Source organism: Stigmatopora argus, chromosome 14 (assembly GCF_051989625.1).
Source record: "Stigmatopora argus isolate UIUO_Sarg chromosome 14, RoL_Sarg_1.0, whole genome shotgun sequence".
In the NCBI taxonomy this organism is placed as follows: Eukaryota; Metazoa; Chordata; class Actinopteri; order Syngnathiformes; family Syngnathidae; genus Stigmatopora; species Stigmatopora argus.
The window spans coordinates 12,739,448-12,757,978 of NC_135400.1; the positions used below are offsets into that span (position 1 = coordinate 12,739,448).

The following is an 18,531-nucleotide window of genomic DNA, read 5'->3' on the forward strand; positions in this document are numbered from 1 at the left end:
ACCAACCTAAAGCGATGGCAGGGACGGGTCGGCGTGGCCCCGTGACCTTAATTCTCCCTTCGGCTGCATTATGAAACAGGCCAGATGCGCAGCCGCTAATAGAAAAACAAGTCGGGCAGCTCCATTTTTCATGTGCGGCCTTCGAGCGAGCGGCAATGAGCTCCTTAAATTAAATCCTTGCACACATTGGTAAATTAAGACTGTTCCGCCACCCCTTGTCACGCCCCCTTCTGACTCCACTGGCCGGCGCCATTTCAAGAAGAGAAAAAAGGGCCCTTATTCACGGTGACGGATGTCGAGCTTTGTCATCAATGGGAGCCTTTTGGCTATCAAAATGTGCTCAATTTTAGGGTTTTATCATAGTTTTGTCGTGTTGTCATGACATCAGTCCCCGTATCTTCTTCACTCGCTAGTTATTGATGGCTCTTTGTTGGTCATGAAGCTGATGTTGAACAGTGCCCTCCAGTGTCAGAAATGATTTTTTTTTCTGGTTCTATTTCAGGGGGGATACGCAGCATACAGATTTGCGCAGCCCGCCACCACCGCCGCCTACAGCGACAGGTGAGTCTCACTGTTTTGGTCAACTTCAGCAAAATGCGTAACATAAAACCTTATGTCATCAGTACACTGGCCAAACCAGAACCATGCTGTCATTTGAAACCCGAATTTGTCTTAAATTTGCATCCCTAACATTCATAGAAACCGTATTTTGAACCATAACCTGGCTTAAAAACATCCTTTGGCACAACTTTCGACAGTCTGCGGAATATCCAAACTGTTGTGAATGAGGAATCTAACCATGGAACGAAAAACTTTTACTTGGACACTATTTTTTGTCCCTGGTGAGAAAGCACTCTATTCGCTTTGCGGCGGACAAAATTGCCAATGCGCGTTGGACCCGGCAGGGATTCGGCGGGAGATAGTGGTGGATGAACTTGATGATGGCGATGATGTCAACTTGCACTCTGCACTTTTCTGACATTGGAGTCAGGGAATAAAAAGTAACCTTGTTGGAGTTGAGACGATGTTGATGGAGGCTGAAGTTAGGAAGGCGCCCGTCCGCCGAAGGATTGAGCGTGTTTGCTGATAAGGTGCGCGCGCGTGTTTGCACCTGAGAGGATGAAGATCATATCCACAATGTCAACATTTATCAGGCGGGGAAGCTCAAATCACAAACTGCTGCTTGGTTTTTTTTCCACGCCTTTTCCTGCAGATTTCTTGTAATTGTTTCTCTCAACTTGGTTTGTTTGTCGTCTTCTGTTTGACTTCCGCCCGATGGGAAATCGGCCAGAAATGGAAATGACCGCAAAGTAAGCGCAAGTGAGTTAAATGGACCAGAAATTAATAATTCATCTACTGAATTTTTAGGGTTCAGGAGTACGTGTCCTCACCAAAAAGGACAACGCAAACCCAGAAATCCCCCAAACTGTATTTGTTTACTTTACATAAATTTGTTTCAAACCTCAAAATATGAATAGTAATAAATAATATCAGCAATTCCATCATAGCCAGAATTGATCATTTCTAAAATGACAGTATGGTCACATCAGCTGTCAGGCTCTTTAACAAAACAAATGGCTGAGTGTTAAGACCTACCGTATGTATACATGTACATCTATGTGTATGTATGTATGTATGTATATATACACGTTTATAAATAAGTATGTATGTGTGTATATGTATGTATGTATGTATGTATGTGTGTATATGTATGTATGTATGTATGTGTATATATATATATATATATCAGCAACACGCTTATTTATTTATATATTTATTAATGTATTTATTTTATTTATTAACTTACTTATTACCTATCTATTTACGTCTAAAATTCCTTTCCTATATCTGCGTTCTCACCCTCTTGCTACTGTGACAATGAAATTTGGGATGAATGAAGTTATCCAATCCAATCTGGAAAAAAAAAAAACAGCTCATTCTGGTTGTGACATCATCTTCTGTTTGAGATTTTTCAGTGGGCGGGGCTAAAGCAGCTAAGCAAGGTGTAGCTATTGCGATCTAATTTTATTAAGCCTTTTCTGTCAGGTTTGTGGATGGATTTATGTCCAGAATATGGTCTGCTCTCCTTTTTAAGTCACTGGATGTAGCATTTCCGAGCACCCTTAAAGGTCAGATGACATTGCGGGGGACACCCTAGCGGGTATCATCCGCTTCTCTACTAGATACACTTTAGTGGCATCGGGTTCAATCTGAAGATAAGAGCGCACAGTGGACCTGGCGATAGCCTCGCCGACCTTCGCTCGTGGGCCTCTTAAGGGCACGTTGAAGTCGTCTCCTTGAGGATGACTCCCTCCATTTTGCTGTGCTCGATTTGCCGCCTTATCTTCGGGCTACAGACCGGGAAGAGGAAACACGTGAAGTAAATAAAAAATACACACCTTGTCCCGCCTGCAGGGAAAAGCGTACGGATTAGTTCCGAACCGACGACGATGAAAAGCCATGGGGGGGAAGGGGGCGTATGTTCGGCCGAGAAGCCCCTCCGGGCGTGACCGTGTTTTGGCCGTGCCGTCTTTTGTCTTGCGGTGTCTTTGTGTAAGTATGCCGAACGACATCCCATAGTTGACTTTGTGTTTTTCCACAGCTACGGCAGAGTCTATGCAACGGCCGACCCATACCACCACACGATCGGCCCCGCCGCCACCTACAGCGTGGGAACTATGGTAAGTCCCTCAACTTCACTTCGCTTGCTCGAGAAAATGACATTGTTGAAGAAGTGGATGGAACATTGGCCGCGGAGAAAGATCACTTCCAGCCCTCCCAGGTCAAACCATTTGACTGCTTTTAACATTAATGGTGCTGAAAGAACAGCTCCATATTAAAACCAATTGGAAATCTAGTACTGCTAGAGGCATCCGATGAGTAAACTCAACTAAATTCCAAATATATGGACAAATGACAATAGGAAATCTACTTAGTGAGAGGATTTGAAAGTTTCATCCACTTCTTTATACTTTATTTGTTCTTTTTTTTCCAGAAACACACAAGTTTTTTTCCTAATGTATGAAGTACTTTTTTTTACTATTTTACAAATATACTATATATTTTCACTCATTTACATACAGACATCATACAAAATTACAAAATACACTTGAATATTACATCAGAAAACACAAATAAAAAGATGTACAGTCACACATCAGTAAGTACAAACCACACAATTTTTAGACAAATCCATAAGGATGGACAAAAACCCATAGTTCAGTCACATTATACACAAAATACGCAAGTCATATAGACACAAAGGTGTACACACACACTCTCACGCACATACATACACACGCACTCATGCACATACATACATACACATAGAAACATATACATACATACACACATACGTACATACACATACACACACACACCCATAAAGACCATGTCGGTCTTTATGGATGCTGTGTTTTGTTTTTGTTTTCCCCCCATTTTAAAGGCGTGTGTAGCAAAGCTGAAGCGTTAATGTCTGTTTTTAGCTAGCGTTTGCAGCCAACATCAAAGATGAAAAGTCCCCCCAAAAAAACAACCAAAATCTTCCTTCCATTCGAACATCTTTCAGTTTTTGGATGGCGAGCTCATCAAATTTAGTACGCTCAGGGACGTAAGAAAAAAAAGCCAGCCAGTGAGGGGAAAGGGGGAGGAGCTTTTTTTCAGCGGCATGCATTACCCCAACGTAAAAAAGGCGCCGGGTTCCCCTGGTGCAGCTGCTAGCTAAAAGCTTTCATTAATTACATTTTTTTCCTCTTCTTTGACTTCATTAAAGATGTGCTGCTTATATGCTGCTTTTCCTCTAAATTTCCTTCCATGACGCTTTAATCCCCACTAAAAATATCGACGCCAGAGCGTGCGCCTGTTAGCAGATTGTGCGTGCGTGCGTGCAGGCAATAAAGTGGCCTTGATTTCTAATCGCACGAGGTAAATAGCCACTGTTTGGGGGATCAAAATGCAACCGCAATAATTTGATCTGTAGTTTAGTTAGAAAAAGTTGGACTTTTCAAAATGAGCCTTTGAAGACATTGGATTTGGATTCCTAATTGCAAGCAGGACTACTTGGTGCGCGTGTGTCCTAGATAATGTGAGCCTGACTCGGGGCTGAGGTCCCGCGGCGCTCCTGGAATATTCCGCTGCTTTCTTTCCAGATGAAAGGCGTCTGCCGTTAAAAAAACTCCGCCAACGTCTCGCTTCTTCCTGTCCCGGGAAGAAAAAAAAAGAGTGAGAAAGAATGAAACAATGACAGAAATAAAGAGAAGGGAACGACAAAAGAAAGAAAGCAAGTAGAAGAAAGACGGAAAAAGGTGGAAATGTAAATATGGAGAGGATTAAAGGAAATTAAGAGAGCATTTAGGAAAGAAACAGCAATAGAAAAGAAAGGAAATGGGGGATTGTGAGAGACTAAAGAAGGAACAAAAATGAGAACAAAGGAATTTGACAACAGACAAAGACAAGGTTAAAGTAGTAAAGGTGTAAGAGAGAAATAGGAGGGTTCAAGGAGAGAGAAAATTGAATAAAATGGGAAAGGAGAAGAGAAAAGAAAGAAATGAGACGAACAAAGGAGAGAAAAGAAAACAACATGGAGATAAATATATAAAAAGGTGCATCAAATATAGATAAATAAGCGACAGGATTTTTTTTTACCGATCAAATTTAGGGGGACTTGATTTGAATTGGCCAAAGATTTGGGCTCGCCATCATAACCGACTGGAAGGAAATTTGAGGACAAAGAGAGCCGTGGCTCCGCCCGTCCTTAGCCCGGCCGGCGTCCAAATTGACAGTGCCTCCGTCAATGCTGATTGGTCCTTTTTCATCTTTGATGTTGCAGGCTAGCCTTTACAGAGGAGGCTACGCTCGCTTCACGCCCTACTAAAACAACCAAAGAACACACACAAAGACCTCTTTACAAAAAAAATCCCACTCCCCAAATACCAAGAAGCCCCACCCCCTTGTTGAGGAGACATACCTTAATGAGCAGCTCCACCTCCAGATGACTTTTCTAGCACCACCTTTTTAAGCCTCGTTTTACTTTTTGTCCCTTTTTTTTCTTGTTTGTCTCTTTTGGTTGTTGTTTTTCAATGATCGTATTGTCGTGTTAGCGTGTACATAAATGCTGGACATTTTTACTATGCTTTAAAATATATATATATGATGAAACCAATATCCAATACATTTTATCTTAATTTACTGTTAATCAATAATATGCAAAGTAGACCACTGAGAACAAGAGTGGGCTAAGTCCAGATTGGTCACTATGCGATTGCAACAAAATAATTGGGCTTGTCTCACCATCTTGGACTTGGACCACATTGCAGTTTACTATTTGGGTTCACTAAGATAGATCCGTCTTGTTATAGGTCGCAATTAGTCTTACCTGTAAAAAAAGAAAAGAAAAAAAAGTTAGTGCAATAGTGGTTCAAGTACAAACTTCCTTCCTACATAGCCATCTAATTCTTCACTTGATATTTTTCCCATTACAAATACCTCGCTTCATTGCCATCCAAAAAGCAGGAGTTTGCCCAGTGATGCACTGAGTCATGATAATTGCCGTGTGTAATGTAGAAATAAAAAAGAGTGTCAAAATTGGAAATGACGAGATCACTGAGAACAAGAGTGAGCTAACTCCAGATTGGTCACTATGCGATTGCAACAAAATAATTGGGTTTATGTCTCACCATCTTGGACTTGGACCACATTGCAGTTTACTATTTGGATTCACTAAGATAGATCCGTCTTGTTATAGGTTCCAATTAGTCTTACCTGTAAAAAAAAAAAGTTAGTGCAATAGTGGTTCAAGTACAAACTTCCTTCGTACATAGCCACCTAATTCTTCACTTGATATTGTTCCCCTTACAAATACCTTTTTTCATTGCCATCCAAAAAGCAAGAGTTGGCCCAGTGTTGCACTGAGTCATAATAATTGCCGTGTGTAATGTAGAAATAAAAAGGTGTTAAAATTGGAAATGACGGGATTACTCTAGATTGGTCACTATGCGATAGCAACAAAATAATTGGGTTTATGTCTCACCAGCTTGGACTTGGACCACATTGCAGTTTACTATTTGGATTCACTAAGACAGGTCTTGTTATAGTTCCCAATTAGTCTTACCTGTAAAAGAAAAATAGAAAAAAAAGTAAGTGCAATAGTGGTTCAAGTACAAACTTCCTTCCTACATAATAACAATAATAATAATAATCGGACATAGGCCCTGTCGTCATCATCAACACACCCAATTCTTCACTTGTTATTTTTCCCCTTACAAATACCTCGCTTCATTGCCATCCAAAAAGCAAGAGTCTGCCCAGTGTTGCACTGAGTCATAATTGCCCATGTGTAATGTAGAAATTAAAAAGGAGTGTTAAAATTGGAAATGACGAGAACGGATTTAGCCCATTGTCGCTGTCAGTGGCTTTTTTTTCTAAGCAGTGGTCCACACCGCTGAAAAGCTGTTAACATGTATAAAGCCATCTTAAGTATTTATATTTATTCAAAATATAACATGCAAAAAAGCTGTAATGTACTACAATGTAGCTACAATTGTACAGGGAAAATATTTCAATGTATGCACATATAGATGTGTTTTCTATATGTATTCCTATATGATGTGTGCTTATAGTATGCGTATATACAGTGCTTCAAGGGTCAATTGTAAGTCTTATTTTGCAGGTAAAAAAAGACAGGTATTTTATGTTAACTTGTTCATATTTGTGGTGGAAATTTGACAAAGTGACGTAATGTGCGTTAGAATAAAGCCGTTATAACAATTTGATATTTGGGGGGTGTTAGAGCGTGTTTGTTTGTTATTTTAGTTTGATTTTGTTTTTCTAAATATTCTGTTGTACATTGAGAAGGTCAATGTTATAGTTTTGTCATTGTTATTCAGTGATAACTTTAAAATTTCTTAATTTTGAATGTGGTTTCAATCTCAAGCAGAAAAGCATAAAGAAATGATCAAAAATCATATCAATATATTTTTAAAATGTTTTTCCCCAAAAAGTTTTGAAGATTTAAAAGCAAAATTATAAACCCCACTCCCAAAAATGCAACATTCATTAAAATAACTATAGTAAATAATTTTACAGAAAATTATGAAAAACCTACTTAAGCAAAATCTGAAATAAGTAAACCTAAAAAAATAGCAGATTTGCCCAAAACATATTTTCAATCGTAAAATGGAACTACGAAAACTTTTAAAAAATACCAAACAACTTCTAACCAATGTAAAATTAACTTCCCTCAGCGCAAACTTATTTATTTCAAACACTAATGAATACGGTCTTCCCTGAAAAATATCATATTTCTTGCATCATTTTTCACGTTAAGTGGGTTTAGCCTTCGAGACGCAGACGCGCACAACGCCCGACGTTGATTGAAGGCGTCACGCCGTCTCCGGGTCGAGAGTTTGGGGGGGGCGGATTGTCGGCACTACAAAGCGCCGGCGAACTGGCGGTCTTAATTTATTTACAGAGGGAAGCGCGTGGGGATGGCTCGCCGTCGCCGCCGATTAACTGCCGTCTGCCGTGACGACGGTCCCGGGATGCTGCGTGCCAGACTTTTCACTTTGCGCGCTCAAAAACTTGCAAAGTGGGCCGGTCTGATGACATGCGCAAAAAGCTGACGGGAACTCTCGCTGGGGGGGCCAATGGGGTAGCTTGCACGGAACGTCAAAGTGGTTACTTGCAAAAAAAAACTACAAAAACCATTTTGAAAGCCATTGACAATGACAGAAGACCAATCCATATTAACAATAGCTCATGCGCTGACATCCCACCAAATTTAAACGGACTGGACGTCTCTACGAGTGATAAACTAAGGATTTTTGAAAATGTCAATGGCGCTGTTCATTTCAGTACTTTAACTGAAATTACCGTATTTTCACGACTATAAGGCGCACTTAAAAATCTTAAATTTTCTCCAAAATAGACAGGGCGCCTTATAATCCAGTGTGCTTTATATATGGAAAAAAATTAAAATGTGTCAGTAACTTAATTTTTTGCATAAAATACGACTATGTATAAAAATTAGTTCATATATACACTATACAGGGTGTTCCAAAATGTTTGACCCCATTTCGTATGCCAATAATTTTGACAATTTTCGTTGGAATGACCTCAAATTTTCACAGCTTGTGCATGTAACGTTTGGCATTTCGATCTTTTTAGGTTAAGAAATGCCGTTCACTTCAAAAGAAAAGACATTTTGCGTGTTAGAGTATGCTTGGACTCAGTCACCCAACACAGTGTAGCGTGCCTTCTTCACAAATTTTGCAAAGAAGGCAACAACTACAACACAAATTAGGATTTTGCACCAAAAATTTCAAGAAAAGGGCTGAAATGTGTGTGGGTTTCCACACTTGCTCTTCTAACGCTCTTCCGAGAACTACGCAGGAAGGCTTTACCAACCTGCTCCACTTTCTCTGCTGTCTCAAAATTATTGGCCTACCAAAGGTGGTCAAACATTTTGGAACACCTTGTATTTGCGGGCCAATGACAACCAGAATCAGTGGCCAGCCATTCGCAGGGCAAACTCCAAACAGGACCAATTGGGATTTTGTTGAAATTTTTGGTGCCAGGTCCCAATTTGTTTTGTAGTTGGTGCCTTCTTTGTGAAATTTGTGAAGAAGGCTGCACTGTCTTGGGTCCGAGAATACTCTAATACTCAAAATGCCTTTTATTTTGAAGGGTATGGCATTTCTTAACCTGAGAAGATAGAAATGCCAAATGTTACACACAAAAACTTGAAGAAATTGTTGAAATTTTTGGTGCTAAGTCCTAATTTGTTTTGTAGTTGGTACCTTCTTTGCAAAATTTGTGAAGAAGTCACGCTGCACTGTCTTGGGTCCGAGCATACTCTCCCACGCAGAATGGCATTTCTTAACCTGAAAAGATAGAAATGCCAAACGTTACACACAAAAACTTGAAATGTTTCTACACAAGATGTGAATTTTTTAGGTTATTCCAACGAAAATTGTCAAAATTTTTGGCCTACGAAATGGGGTCAAACATTTTGGAACACCCTGTATAAAATGCTTTGTCCCAAAATAATTTAATGTTTCTATAAATAAAAAAAACTGTCAAAAATTTGCCAAAATTTCTTCATACAAATTGCTCAAAATGCAAAAATGCACAGAAAGTCCCTTTTAAAGTTACACATGTACTCTTTCCCCCCAAAATTTCTAAATCATATGAAATGTAGAAAGTTTGCATTTCTAAAAACGAATTCCTATAAAACAGCCCAAATTGTGTTCTAATGGATTTTTATTTCTTAAATTCTCCCCAATGTGTCTCGACAATAAATTTAGAAATATATTTCTGTATCCATATTACAATTACAAGGAGATTGGTTGGCCCAAAAAGGTCAGGCCAAAGAATAAGACAAAAAAAAGAACAAAGTGGTCCACTTCATGAAATCAAAAACAAAAATTTCCATGATTACGACAAAAAAAAGTCAACTTTCCTCTCTTGTGGTTTTTTTGTGGTCCGCAGTAAATACCAAATGTCGGCGAGAGGAAGTAGCGCTCGGCACGGACAAGAGGAGGCGGAGCAACTTTAGCGCGAGACGGGAGGGGGGCGTACAAAACGGCGCCGTGGAAAATAAGCCGCCTCCCCCGCCCCGCCCCCGCCAGGGACCGACCGTCATTTTGGGGGCGGCCAGGAAATGGACAGAAAGAAAAGAAAAAGGATGAAAGGCGTCCCGTTATTAGAAAACATTTTATTTTTCTATACTTTTGTCACGTGTGTGTATAAAGGCGTATAAATATATATATGTACAAATTTGTCTTTTTATGTTTTCGGGGGAATTCGGAACAGGTGGGCGGCCGGACGCAGCGGAGGAGGGAGAGGTCGCGCCTCCTCTTCCTCCTCCTGCTGCTCTACTTCCTTCCTCCCCGCGGACGCTGTCGTGATGTCACTTCCTGCTGGCAGCAGCCCTCCCCTCTGGTTTACAGCGCCCCGCTCACGGCCGAGGGGCACAAAGTCGGCCGTCGACTCTAAAGCGGTCTTGCGCTGCGTCCACACGTATGCCAAAAAAAAAAAAAAACGCCATCGTCTTAAGAAAAAGTAAGTTGCATTTTTATAATACGTAAAACGTAAAAAGTGGCAACTTTTTTTTCGTGGACTCAATTGCAACTTTTCTTTTACTGTTTGCGAAAATACCATTTTTACGTAAAAAAATCTGCGATGTTTTTGAGAGAATCATTGAAATAAATGAGCAAAAAATAGACATTTTTAAATCTTGAAAAATATTTCTCAGTTTAAATCCAAAAAATATCTTTCTAAAAAAAATACATTTATTTTTTTTTAGTTTTTTTCTAAATCTTGAAAAATTCTGATGAAAATAGATTTTTATTTCCATCAAAATTAGGTTTTTCTTGTAAGTTAGAGAATAGCTTTTTTGTTGAACGACAATATAAGCAGATTAAACAAAAAATATCTCAAATTAAAACTGACCAGTTTTCATCAGTAGCTTTAAATATTATTATTATTCTTTTTTTTCATGGGCATACGTGTGGATTCAGCCATTCCGCCGTTGAGTGTGCTAGTTTTTGTGTTTTTAGGGGAGGAAACCTGGGACTTTTGGTCGAAGGCTGGCTATGTGGAAAGAAAGAAAGAAAGAAAGAAAGAAAGAAAGAAAGAGGAGAATGTCGGTTGCGTTCTTTGAATGTACTCTTCTCTGCGTGTATTCCTTTTTTGGGTTGTTCTTTTTTCTTTTTCTTTTGCTGTACATAAATATATAGACATATCTATTCTATGGGCTGTGCTGATGTCAGGGAGTAGAGGGGGCGGCCACACAAGCCCCCCTTTAGATTTCAGTGCCCCCTTCCCCTCCCCAGCCCCCTGCACTGAATATGCCCCTGATATTAACTGTAACATGTGATCATGTGTTATATGATTGAACGTGTGATGGTGATTGTGTGATTCCTCCCCCCCCCCAGCCCCCTTAACTGAACCCCCTTTTCCATATCAAGCCCCACCCCAGCCACCCCTCCACATCCCCATCTTTGACTTGGCTTCCTTTTGGAATTAATGACATCCAATTTGCGGCTTCCGGCCTTTGTGGGATTTTGAACACGCGGCCTCCGAGCGCTTTGATCAGCAGCCGGCGGGGAGAGCGCTCGCTAATGCTAGTCCACGGGCTTTTTACAGATAGGGGCTGGAGGGCGGACTCCCACCAGGCGCTTCCAAATTTGCTTCAAGCTAAGTGAAGAGCAAACTGTGCAACCTTCCTTTTTAGAATGATTCACCCTAGCTTGCATAATAGAATTCAAGGGAATTGACCACAAATACAGTAAATCATCCCACGCTCTCATAATTAATGCAACGAGTCCATTTCATGGTTGTTAATGTTAACCGCCTGATTGGGGAACAGAAATTTGCCAGAATCATCAACTTGCGTATAAAAAAATAGAAACAACTTAAAAAAAAAAACTTACATGCACAAGCACATTTCTTTTGGTTTTTCCTGATAATAATGTTGCGCAATAGAAATGCCCTAAAAGATCCATGTTGTAATTAATACACTCACCCCTTGACGATTTTTAACTCATTGCAGAGTATTGAAAATGATAGACATCCAATTTATTTAAACTGGAATTGCTGACTGTGAATGCTCACAACGTTTCAGTGAGATTGACGGCTCGCGTTCGCCCCCTCCCAGTCGCAATAGATTGGACATCTTGCGATGTTAGACAGCTAATAAATACTACCATCATAAATACCGAAAAGCTACATGCAACCATCTTGCACTCTAGAAATCACCCCATTTGTGCAATGTATACATCACAATTAATGCAAGATCTGATCCGCCATTTTTTTCAGTTTTTCTGCAAATTTTGGCATTGCAAATCATAAATACTGAAAAGCTACACGCTGCTATCTTGCACACTAAAAATCATCCCATTTGTGCAATGTATACATCGCAATAAATGCAAGTTCTGATCCGCCATTTTTTTCAATTTTTCCGCTAATTTTTGCGTTGCAAATTTTTGCGTAGAACAGTTTTGGGTAGAACAGTTTTGCGTAGAACAGTTTTGCGTAGAACAGTTTTGCGTAGAACAGTTTTGGGTAGAACAGTTTTGCGTAGAACAGTTTTGCGTAGAACAGTTTTGCATAGATTTTTGCGTTGCAAATTTTAGCATAGAACATTTTTACGTTGCCAATTTTTGCGTAGCAAATTTTTGCGTTACAAATAAATTCCCCCGAAAAATAATCCAGTGAATCAACACAACCGCCTGGTGTGAGTACGTCACAATCGTAATTTCTTCCAGAGGCCGCGTGCTCAACTTTCCCCTATTTTTCCCCGATTTAATTTCTATTGGTCAAACAAATCAGGGCTCCTCCCACTTTGACGCTTCCTGTACAGTAAAAAGACTTCCTGCGCGCCGTCCGACGGCGGGCAGAGACGAACAACCGCCACGTCGTGGTCGTTGCTTTGCGGGTCCTCCGCCGCCAATGAACTATGCAGTACCCTCAACCACCTCATGATGTCACTCACCTTAGCAAGACTGTTAGCAATCATACAAAATCGAAGTTTTTGATTTTTAACGGACAAAAAAAATATTGACGTTTGGTGGAAGTAAAACATGAGAACATCGGAATTTGTGAGACTAGGCCAGTTGTTTACGTAGCAGATATTAAATACAAAAAAATGTCTATTTCGGTGTGTAGATGTCGATGTTTTTACAGATGATTATTAATATTGTTCTGTTTTAGCGTTGAACCGTTTGATAGCAAAAAAAAAATCGGAGTCTGGTTTTCTTATTTGGTTTTTGACGGGAATAGAAGGGAAGATAAAAGCCGCAGCCGCATTGCATGGCTTCAAAATGTTTTGCTCATGGGTTGTGGTAGGAAAACAGCTTTAATTGTTTTTGAAAAATTTCATCGACAATGATTTTGATAGTCGATTCATTATTTTGGGGTTAGATTCCTCAAGATTTCAGTCTCTCTGAAGTATCTTTTTTACATCTACAAATAATGAAGTTTCTTTTAATTTTGTAAATTTGTTTCAGTCCGAAAATGAATTAAAATGCTGATTGTGATTTTTCTGACGTAAAAATCCTTGCGAATGTCTTTTCTTTTATAAGAAAACATAATTCATATTTACTTTTGAAAGACTGAAATTTACAATAGCTCAAAACGACAAATCGATAATCAAAACATTTTCATTAAACTTTGATTAATCCGTTTTTTAATAATCGTTTCATTGTTGACGCTCTATTTCAGATGTTTACTTTGTATATTGTAGTGTTTTTACATAGTAGATGTAAATGACTATTATTGTCAAGTATTAAGAGCTTGTAAGTACACTTTTATGGGGAAAAAATCAAACCTTCTGCTTTCATAAGTTTGCCTTCGACTATGTACATAATTGAATGCGGTAAAGCAGCTTTAATTTTTTTTTACCATTTCCATCACTCCCTCGAGCCCTGAATTCCACATCTTAACCATTAGCATAGCATCGGAGTTACCAGTAAAAGTATATAAAAATGTATTACTCTTAATCTGTTTTCATAATATAATCTTTTTTATAACACATATTGCAGATGTGCTGGCTTTCATACTGTTGTACATATTATAGCAGCTTTAATTCCGTTTTTCTTTTACAATTTCGTAGCAAAAAATCCAGTGAAATATCAAGTGTATCACCCACTAAGCACCATTATTATTATTATCATTCCTTGGTTAGCCTTTGACTGGTTAGATCCTGTAACAGGCAACTTTCCTTGATGCTTTGAAAGAACCCCGCCATTTGTTTCCATGGTGACGCTTGTAAATAATACAGCCCGGTCTTCCACTCCTTTTGTAGCCACGCGAGCGAGCTTGCAACAGTTTCCGCGCGACGACCAACGGGTGCTTGTTCATCTCTGTGCCAATTTGGGGCCCGCCCCTTCCAAAGTGACCAACATCTAGCCCCCTCCCATCCCAAACTACCGCCCAGTATGTGTGCCCCTCCCCCTTTTTTGTACTCCTGCTGTTCTGTACATTAGACTCCCCCCCCTACCCACTTCATCCCATCACTAAAAAAAAGACTTCCTCCTCCCCAAAAAATGTGTATTTTGTTCAAAAACAGCAAATTTATTTATAAGGATTTTTTAAAGACTTTATCTCTTTCTGCGTTTTGTAAATGTTCGAGGTAAAAAAAATATGACGTTTTAAAAATGTTAAATGGTTATATTGAAAGGTTGAAAAAAAAATGTCTCCTTTTCTTCCTGCCCTTGTAATTTCTTCTTGTGTTTTTGTTTCTTTCTCTTTCTGTATGCTTCTCTTTACGTGCTTCAGATGAAGAGTTCTATTTATTATGACATTAACGTTACAATTATAATTATGACCAATTATTAATATCATCATCATTCATTATGACCATGAATAAACTTGTCTACTTCAAGGCGGCGTCTGCTGCTGTCTGTTAAGTAGTGCTTTAGGGATAGCGGTGGTGGCTAATGCTACGTGACGTTATGTTTGCATTAACAAAGCAGTTTGAATTATTATATTGACCTTGATGGTTCTGCAATTGAAGCAGAGCCATCAGTGACTTTGTTAAAAGTCAGCCATGGGCCTCACTGTACTATCAACAGACATGATGACATCACAGTTTGCGGCGACACAAATATCGCAGCATCCCTTCGGACTTTTTTTTTTTGGGCGGCGGATGTAATGACAGCGAATGATTCATGAGGCAAATTATGAGCGGATCCGACCCGGTTACAACCCAGTTTGCTTGTCAGTTCACTCAAGTATTTATACGAGCGTAATTAATCTCAGCCGCCACGGAAAAGAAAAAATGCTTAGCGGGCGTTCTCAAAGGCCACGCTTACCAGTCTGGAGAAGAATAAGGAATGGAAATAGAAAAAAAAATACGGCTAATGCTTATTATCGCTCTGTCTCTTTTGACAACTGTTAGAAATTTGACTAATTGGATTAATTGTCACAAAATGGGAGCCTATGAAAAGCCGAGAAGAAATGGGATGAGACGATTGATTTCAAGTTTAGGGGAGACAGCAGCCTCTGGTGACAACAAATAAAAACAGCAACCCCCTCGCTTACATAACATGCTGCACTTAACATAACCTTTTTGCTATTTTTATGACATTACAGATTGTTTTCACTTATTGCATTGCTTTTAATAGAATTGAATGATGAGGGTCCAGTGTTCAAAATTTTCAGGACCACGGAGAGCTCCACTGCACCAGAAAAGTTGCCCACCAGTCAGGGGACCTAAATTGGACACATCTACTCTAGTTTTCCCCCCTTTTTATTTTGAAGCACCTTTTTCAAGCCCTTTTTTTTATCTGCTCTATAACTCCGCTCGAGTTTTGGATGAAACTTGATTAATTAGCCAGGACGTAAGTGCGGGAGTCAGCAAGTTATAGTTTGATTAAGCCGACTCTTTAATTGATGAACGTTCTCTTGATTGATGAAACGATGATTAAATTTTTTTTTCTCCCACTCAGTACAAACTGAAAATATGGAGAGGAAAAATACATGCCTGATAAATCATCCTACATGGTATCCATCATACCTTGGGTGTGTGTGTGCGTTCGTGAGCAGCAGGTTTCCTCGTCGACTGCTTTCGACAGAACATCCATCAGGACGCCGCTTTACCATCTGCCAGCTCCACTGCGGTAGCGGCTCGGCTCGGCCCGGCCCGGCCGGTCGGCTCAGCCCTGCTCAGCGCCATCTGCAGCTCACTTCCCTCCTGAACATCAAAAATACAAAAAACATTCACTCGAAATGAAGCTTTTTTCCTTTTTATGGTCTACGACAGTTGTTAAACTCCGAATTTTATGGTTCGAATGGGGAGAACAAATTAAAAAAATAGGTAACAAGAGCAAAAGACTTCAAGGTACGTATTTGATTTGTTAATCAATAGCCTCAGACTATGCAGATTAATGACTACGCTGGCATTTACACTTGACATAACGCACTGCTAGCTCAATTATAGATGTTTTAGTACTCTGATTAACCAACAGAGGGGGACACACAGCAACAAAAGACAGATGTAGTATTGGTCGATGCTAATACTGTAATGATACCACATTGTTTGAAAAATATATATATTTTCATTCGCTGCCACCCTCGCACTTCAATGGATTGGACATCTACAAGTGATTGAATTCCAACAGATGATTGGACGCCACAGGGTTGAATCATTTTGTTGCTATATCGGTAGAGGTGAAAGACTGGTATTGAGAAACGGATACTGGTAACCACAGATTTGGAACCCAGAACCATCTGCTCATCACAGGTCAATCAAGCAATCGCTGCAAAACAAAGGTTAACAATGTGTTCTATTTTTGCATGTCAAGTGCAACAAAGTTTCTTTACTAAAACATATTTTTATTATTGCCTTCCAGCAAGTTCAGAGCGTGTCACATGGAGGCCCGATGTGAATGGAGTTTTCAGCCGCTCGGCCCTGCGCTCACCTCCCTGCTGTCACCAGGCCATCGGGTAAAATAATGATAAGGAGCCGTGAGAGGAGCTAAGAATAGAAGTTAAAGTGCTGAGCGTGCAGAATGGTCGAATCGGCATTTACCCAATGAGGTGAGCTCGCGTTTACGTGCATCACTCTGAAGGGAATGCAAGGGCAGCCTGAGGCCAGGAAAGCACGCAAAGGGCCTTCCGTGGCGACGGAAGTTGGAAAAAGTGCTCATGCGTGGAGAAAGAAAAAAAGAATTGAGCATTCCAGAACTTTTAAACGCAAGAATTAAGCCCAATTTAAGATTTAAACTTTTAAATCAGTGCTCAATCCACTGTCACCTTCACATGTCAGTACTATGTTTTTAATTTATTTTAACTGGATTTTAACACTGCGATTGGCTGCCCATCAAATCAGTGTCCACCGCCTGGGGCCCGTAGTTAACTGGAATGGGCTCTGGCACCTCCAGTGACCTTTGAGAGGATAAGTGGGACGGAAAATAGTTAAGATCGTGTATTTAACGTACTTTTCAACATATTCACATTGCAATCTTTAAACACATTTGTTGAGTAGGCTCGATACGCCGGATCGCCAGTCGAGCTGACCCCCCAATAAGGGCCCACCATAGCGGTGATGATGCATGGCTGCCCTCGGCCTGCTTCTGCCGCATTGCCAAGTGGCGCAGGATTTAGCAGCACCGCCACTGGTGTCCATCTGCACACCGGATTTAAAATGTGGCTTCGCTGCGACCCGTCTGTTGTCCGGAGCCTCTGGAGACCCAATAGGGAGGGGTAGGACGGCCCTGTGCCAGGTAACAATACCGCAACCTATGAAAATGGGGTTGACGGGGTCTTGTTTACGGATCTTTGTGAGCCGGGTGACGACTGACCTCGAGCTTCTGCTGCCTTTGTTTGCACAAAAATCTAGGATTTGTAGGATTTGCACTGACTGTTTTCCCATTAGCAAAATAACAAATAACAAATGTCAGCCCTTGATGCCAGTTTTCAGTCAGTGAAATTTGGCTTTAAATAAATATAAAAAAACAATGCCTCAAAGGATACTTGAAGTTAACCACTACAGCTTGAAGTGGCTATTTTATTCTAATTTTAGACCACCATAGCAATTAGAAAATAGCGTTGGCAGCGTGTAGCCTGTAGAGGACGCTCTTTACATACTTGTGGTGAGCAAACCGGTCCTCAGGGGCCCTTGTGTCTGCAGGTTTTTGTTCCAACCGATCCATCACAGCCAGTTTTAACCAATGGGGTTTCTGCTGAAACAAGAAACACCTGCCTGCTCTCCACTGCACTTTTAAGATACCAGATTTGTGGAAAGGTTTCCTCTGGAGAGGTTGGAATGAAAGCCCGGACCCACTGTGGCCCTCTGTGGAATAGTTTGCCTATCCCTGTGACCCCTGCCAACGTGTAAGCCTGCTAGTTTAATGTTAAAAAAACCCTACAACTATTACTATAAAAACAATAACTCTAAACCAATATTTTCATATTTCTGGACATACAGACAACCTCCCTGAGGACACAGATGACCATTATGAGCAACATGAGCTTGCTATAGCCACCCACCAGTATCACATCTGCCATTTACCAGGTGTAATTCTATTCTACTACACATAAATGATCTAGTCATAACATTTAATTATTAATATCCATACACAAAAATTCTGAAAGTCACTAGAATTTACACAAATTTGACTTACCTTATTTTTCAGGTCAGTCCTTTTCACTTCTCATTTTCATTCAAACGACGTTTCTGCTGAATGTGTCGCTTGAAGAAGTCTTGTTCCATTTAGTTCATATTTTCTTCCATGGGAAAACACGCTCAAACTTAACCTGCATGTTTTGCAGATCAGATCTTCCTCACTCAAAAAAGCAAAAGCTGTCCTCAAGTTGCATCGCCTGTTCTTCCTATTTGCACACATCACGAAGGCTATTCCAACTTAATAGATGCACAGTTCTTTTTTATCTTTAGTTTGAGTAGTCGACGCACCACGTTTACTTTACAAGCGTCAACTTCAGCCGCATGTTCAAGCACTGCTGTGATTGGATGCGCACTGTGATTGCATAGTACCCAACGATTGGCTGGACACACTCCTTGCCATTAAA

At 40.2% G+C, this 18,531-nt stretch overlaps 1 protein-coding gene and 2 long non-coding RNA genes across 5 annotated transcripts in view; 1 reads left to right on the top strand and 2 right to left on the bottom strand.

Moving 5' to 3' along the window:
* LOC144088075 (RNA binding protein fox-1 homolog 3-like) overlaps positions 1-5,765 on the top strand; it is a 256,298-nt gene extending 250,533 nt beyond the window's left edge. Inside the window, exons 15-17 of one of the 3 annotated variants that reach the window (XM_077618295.1) lie at positions 503-561; positions 2,603-2,681; positions 4,829-5,765. In XM_077618295.1, coding sequence (XP_077474421.1) covers positions 503-561; positions 2,603-2,681; positions 4,829-4,873 — 183 coding nt within the window. In that variant the 3' untranslated portion in view covers positions 4,874-5,765. The remainder of the gene's footprint in view (positions 1-502; positions 562-2,602; positions 2,682-4,828) is intronic. The other 2 variants (XM_077618293.1, XM_077618294.1) reach the window with 2 other exon arrangements.
* On the bottom strand, positions 3,998-5,596 carry LOC144088081 (uncharacterized). Its single transcript, XR_013304801.1, has 3 exons — positions 5,485-5,596; positions 4,645-5,374; positions 3,998-4,197 (listed from the first exon to the last, which is right to left on the bottom strand). It is a non-coding gene; the product is annotated as an uncharacterized LOC144088081 (long non-coding RNA).
* Positions 5,766-8,732: 2,967 nt separating the features above from the next.
* Positions 8,733-18,481, bottom strand: LOC144088083 (uncharacterized). The gene is made up of 3 exons (XR_013304802.1): positions 18,126-18,481; positions 15,518-15,694; positions 8,733-8,879 (listed from the first exon to the last, which is right to left on the bottom strand). It is a non-coding gene; the product is annotated as an uncharacterized LOC144088083 (long non-coding RNA).
* Positions 18,482-18,531: the final 50 nt, after the last annotated feature.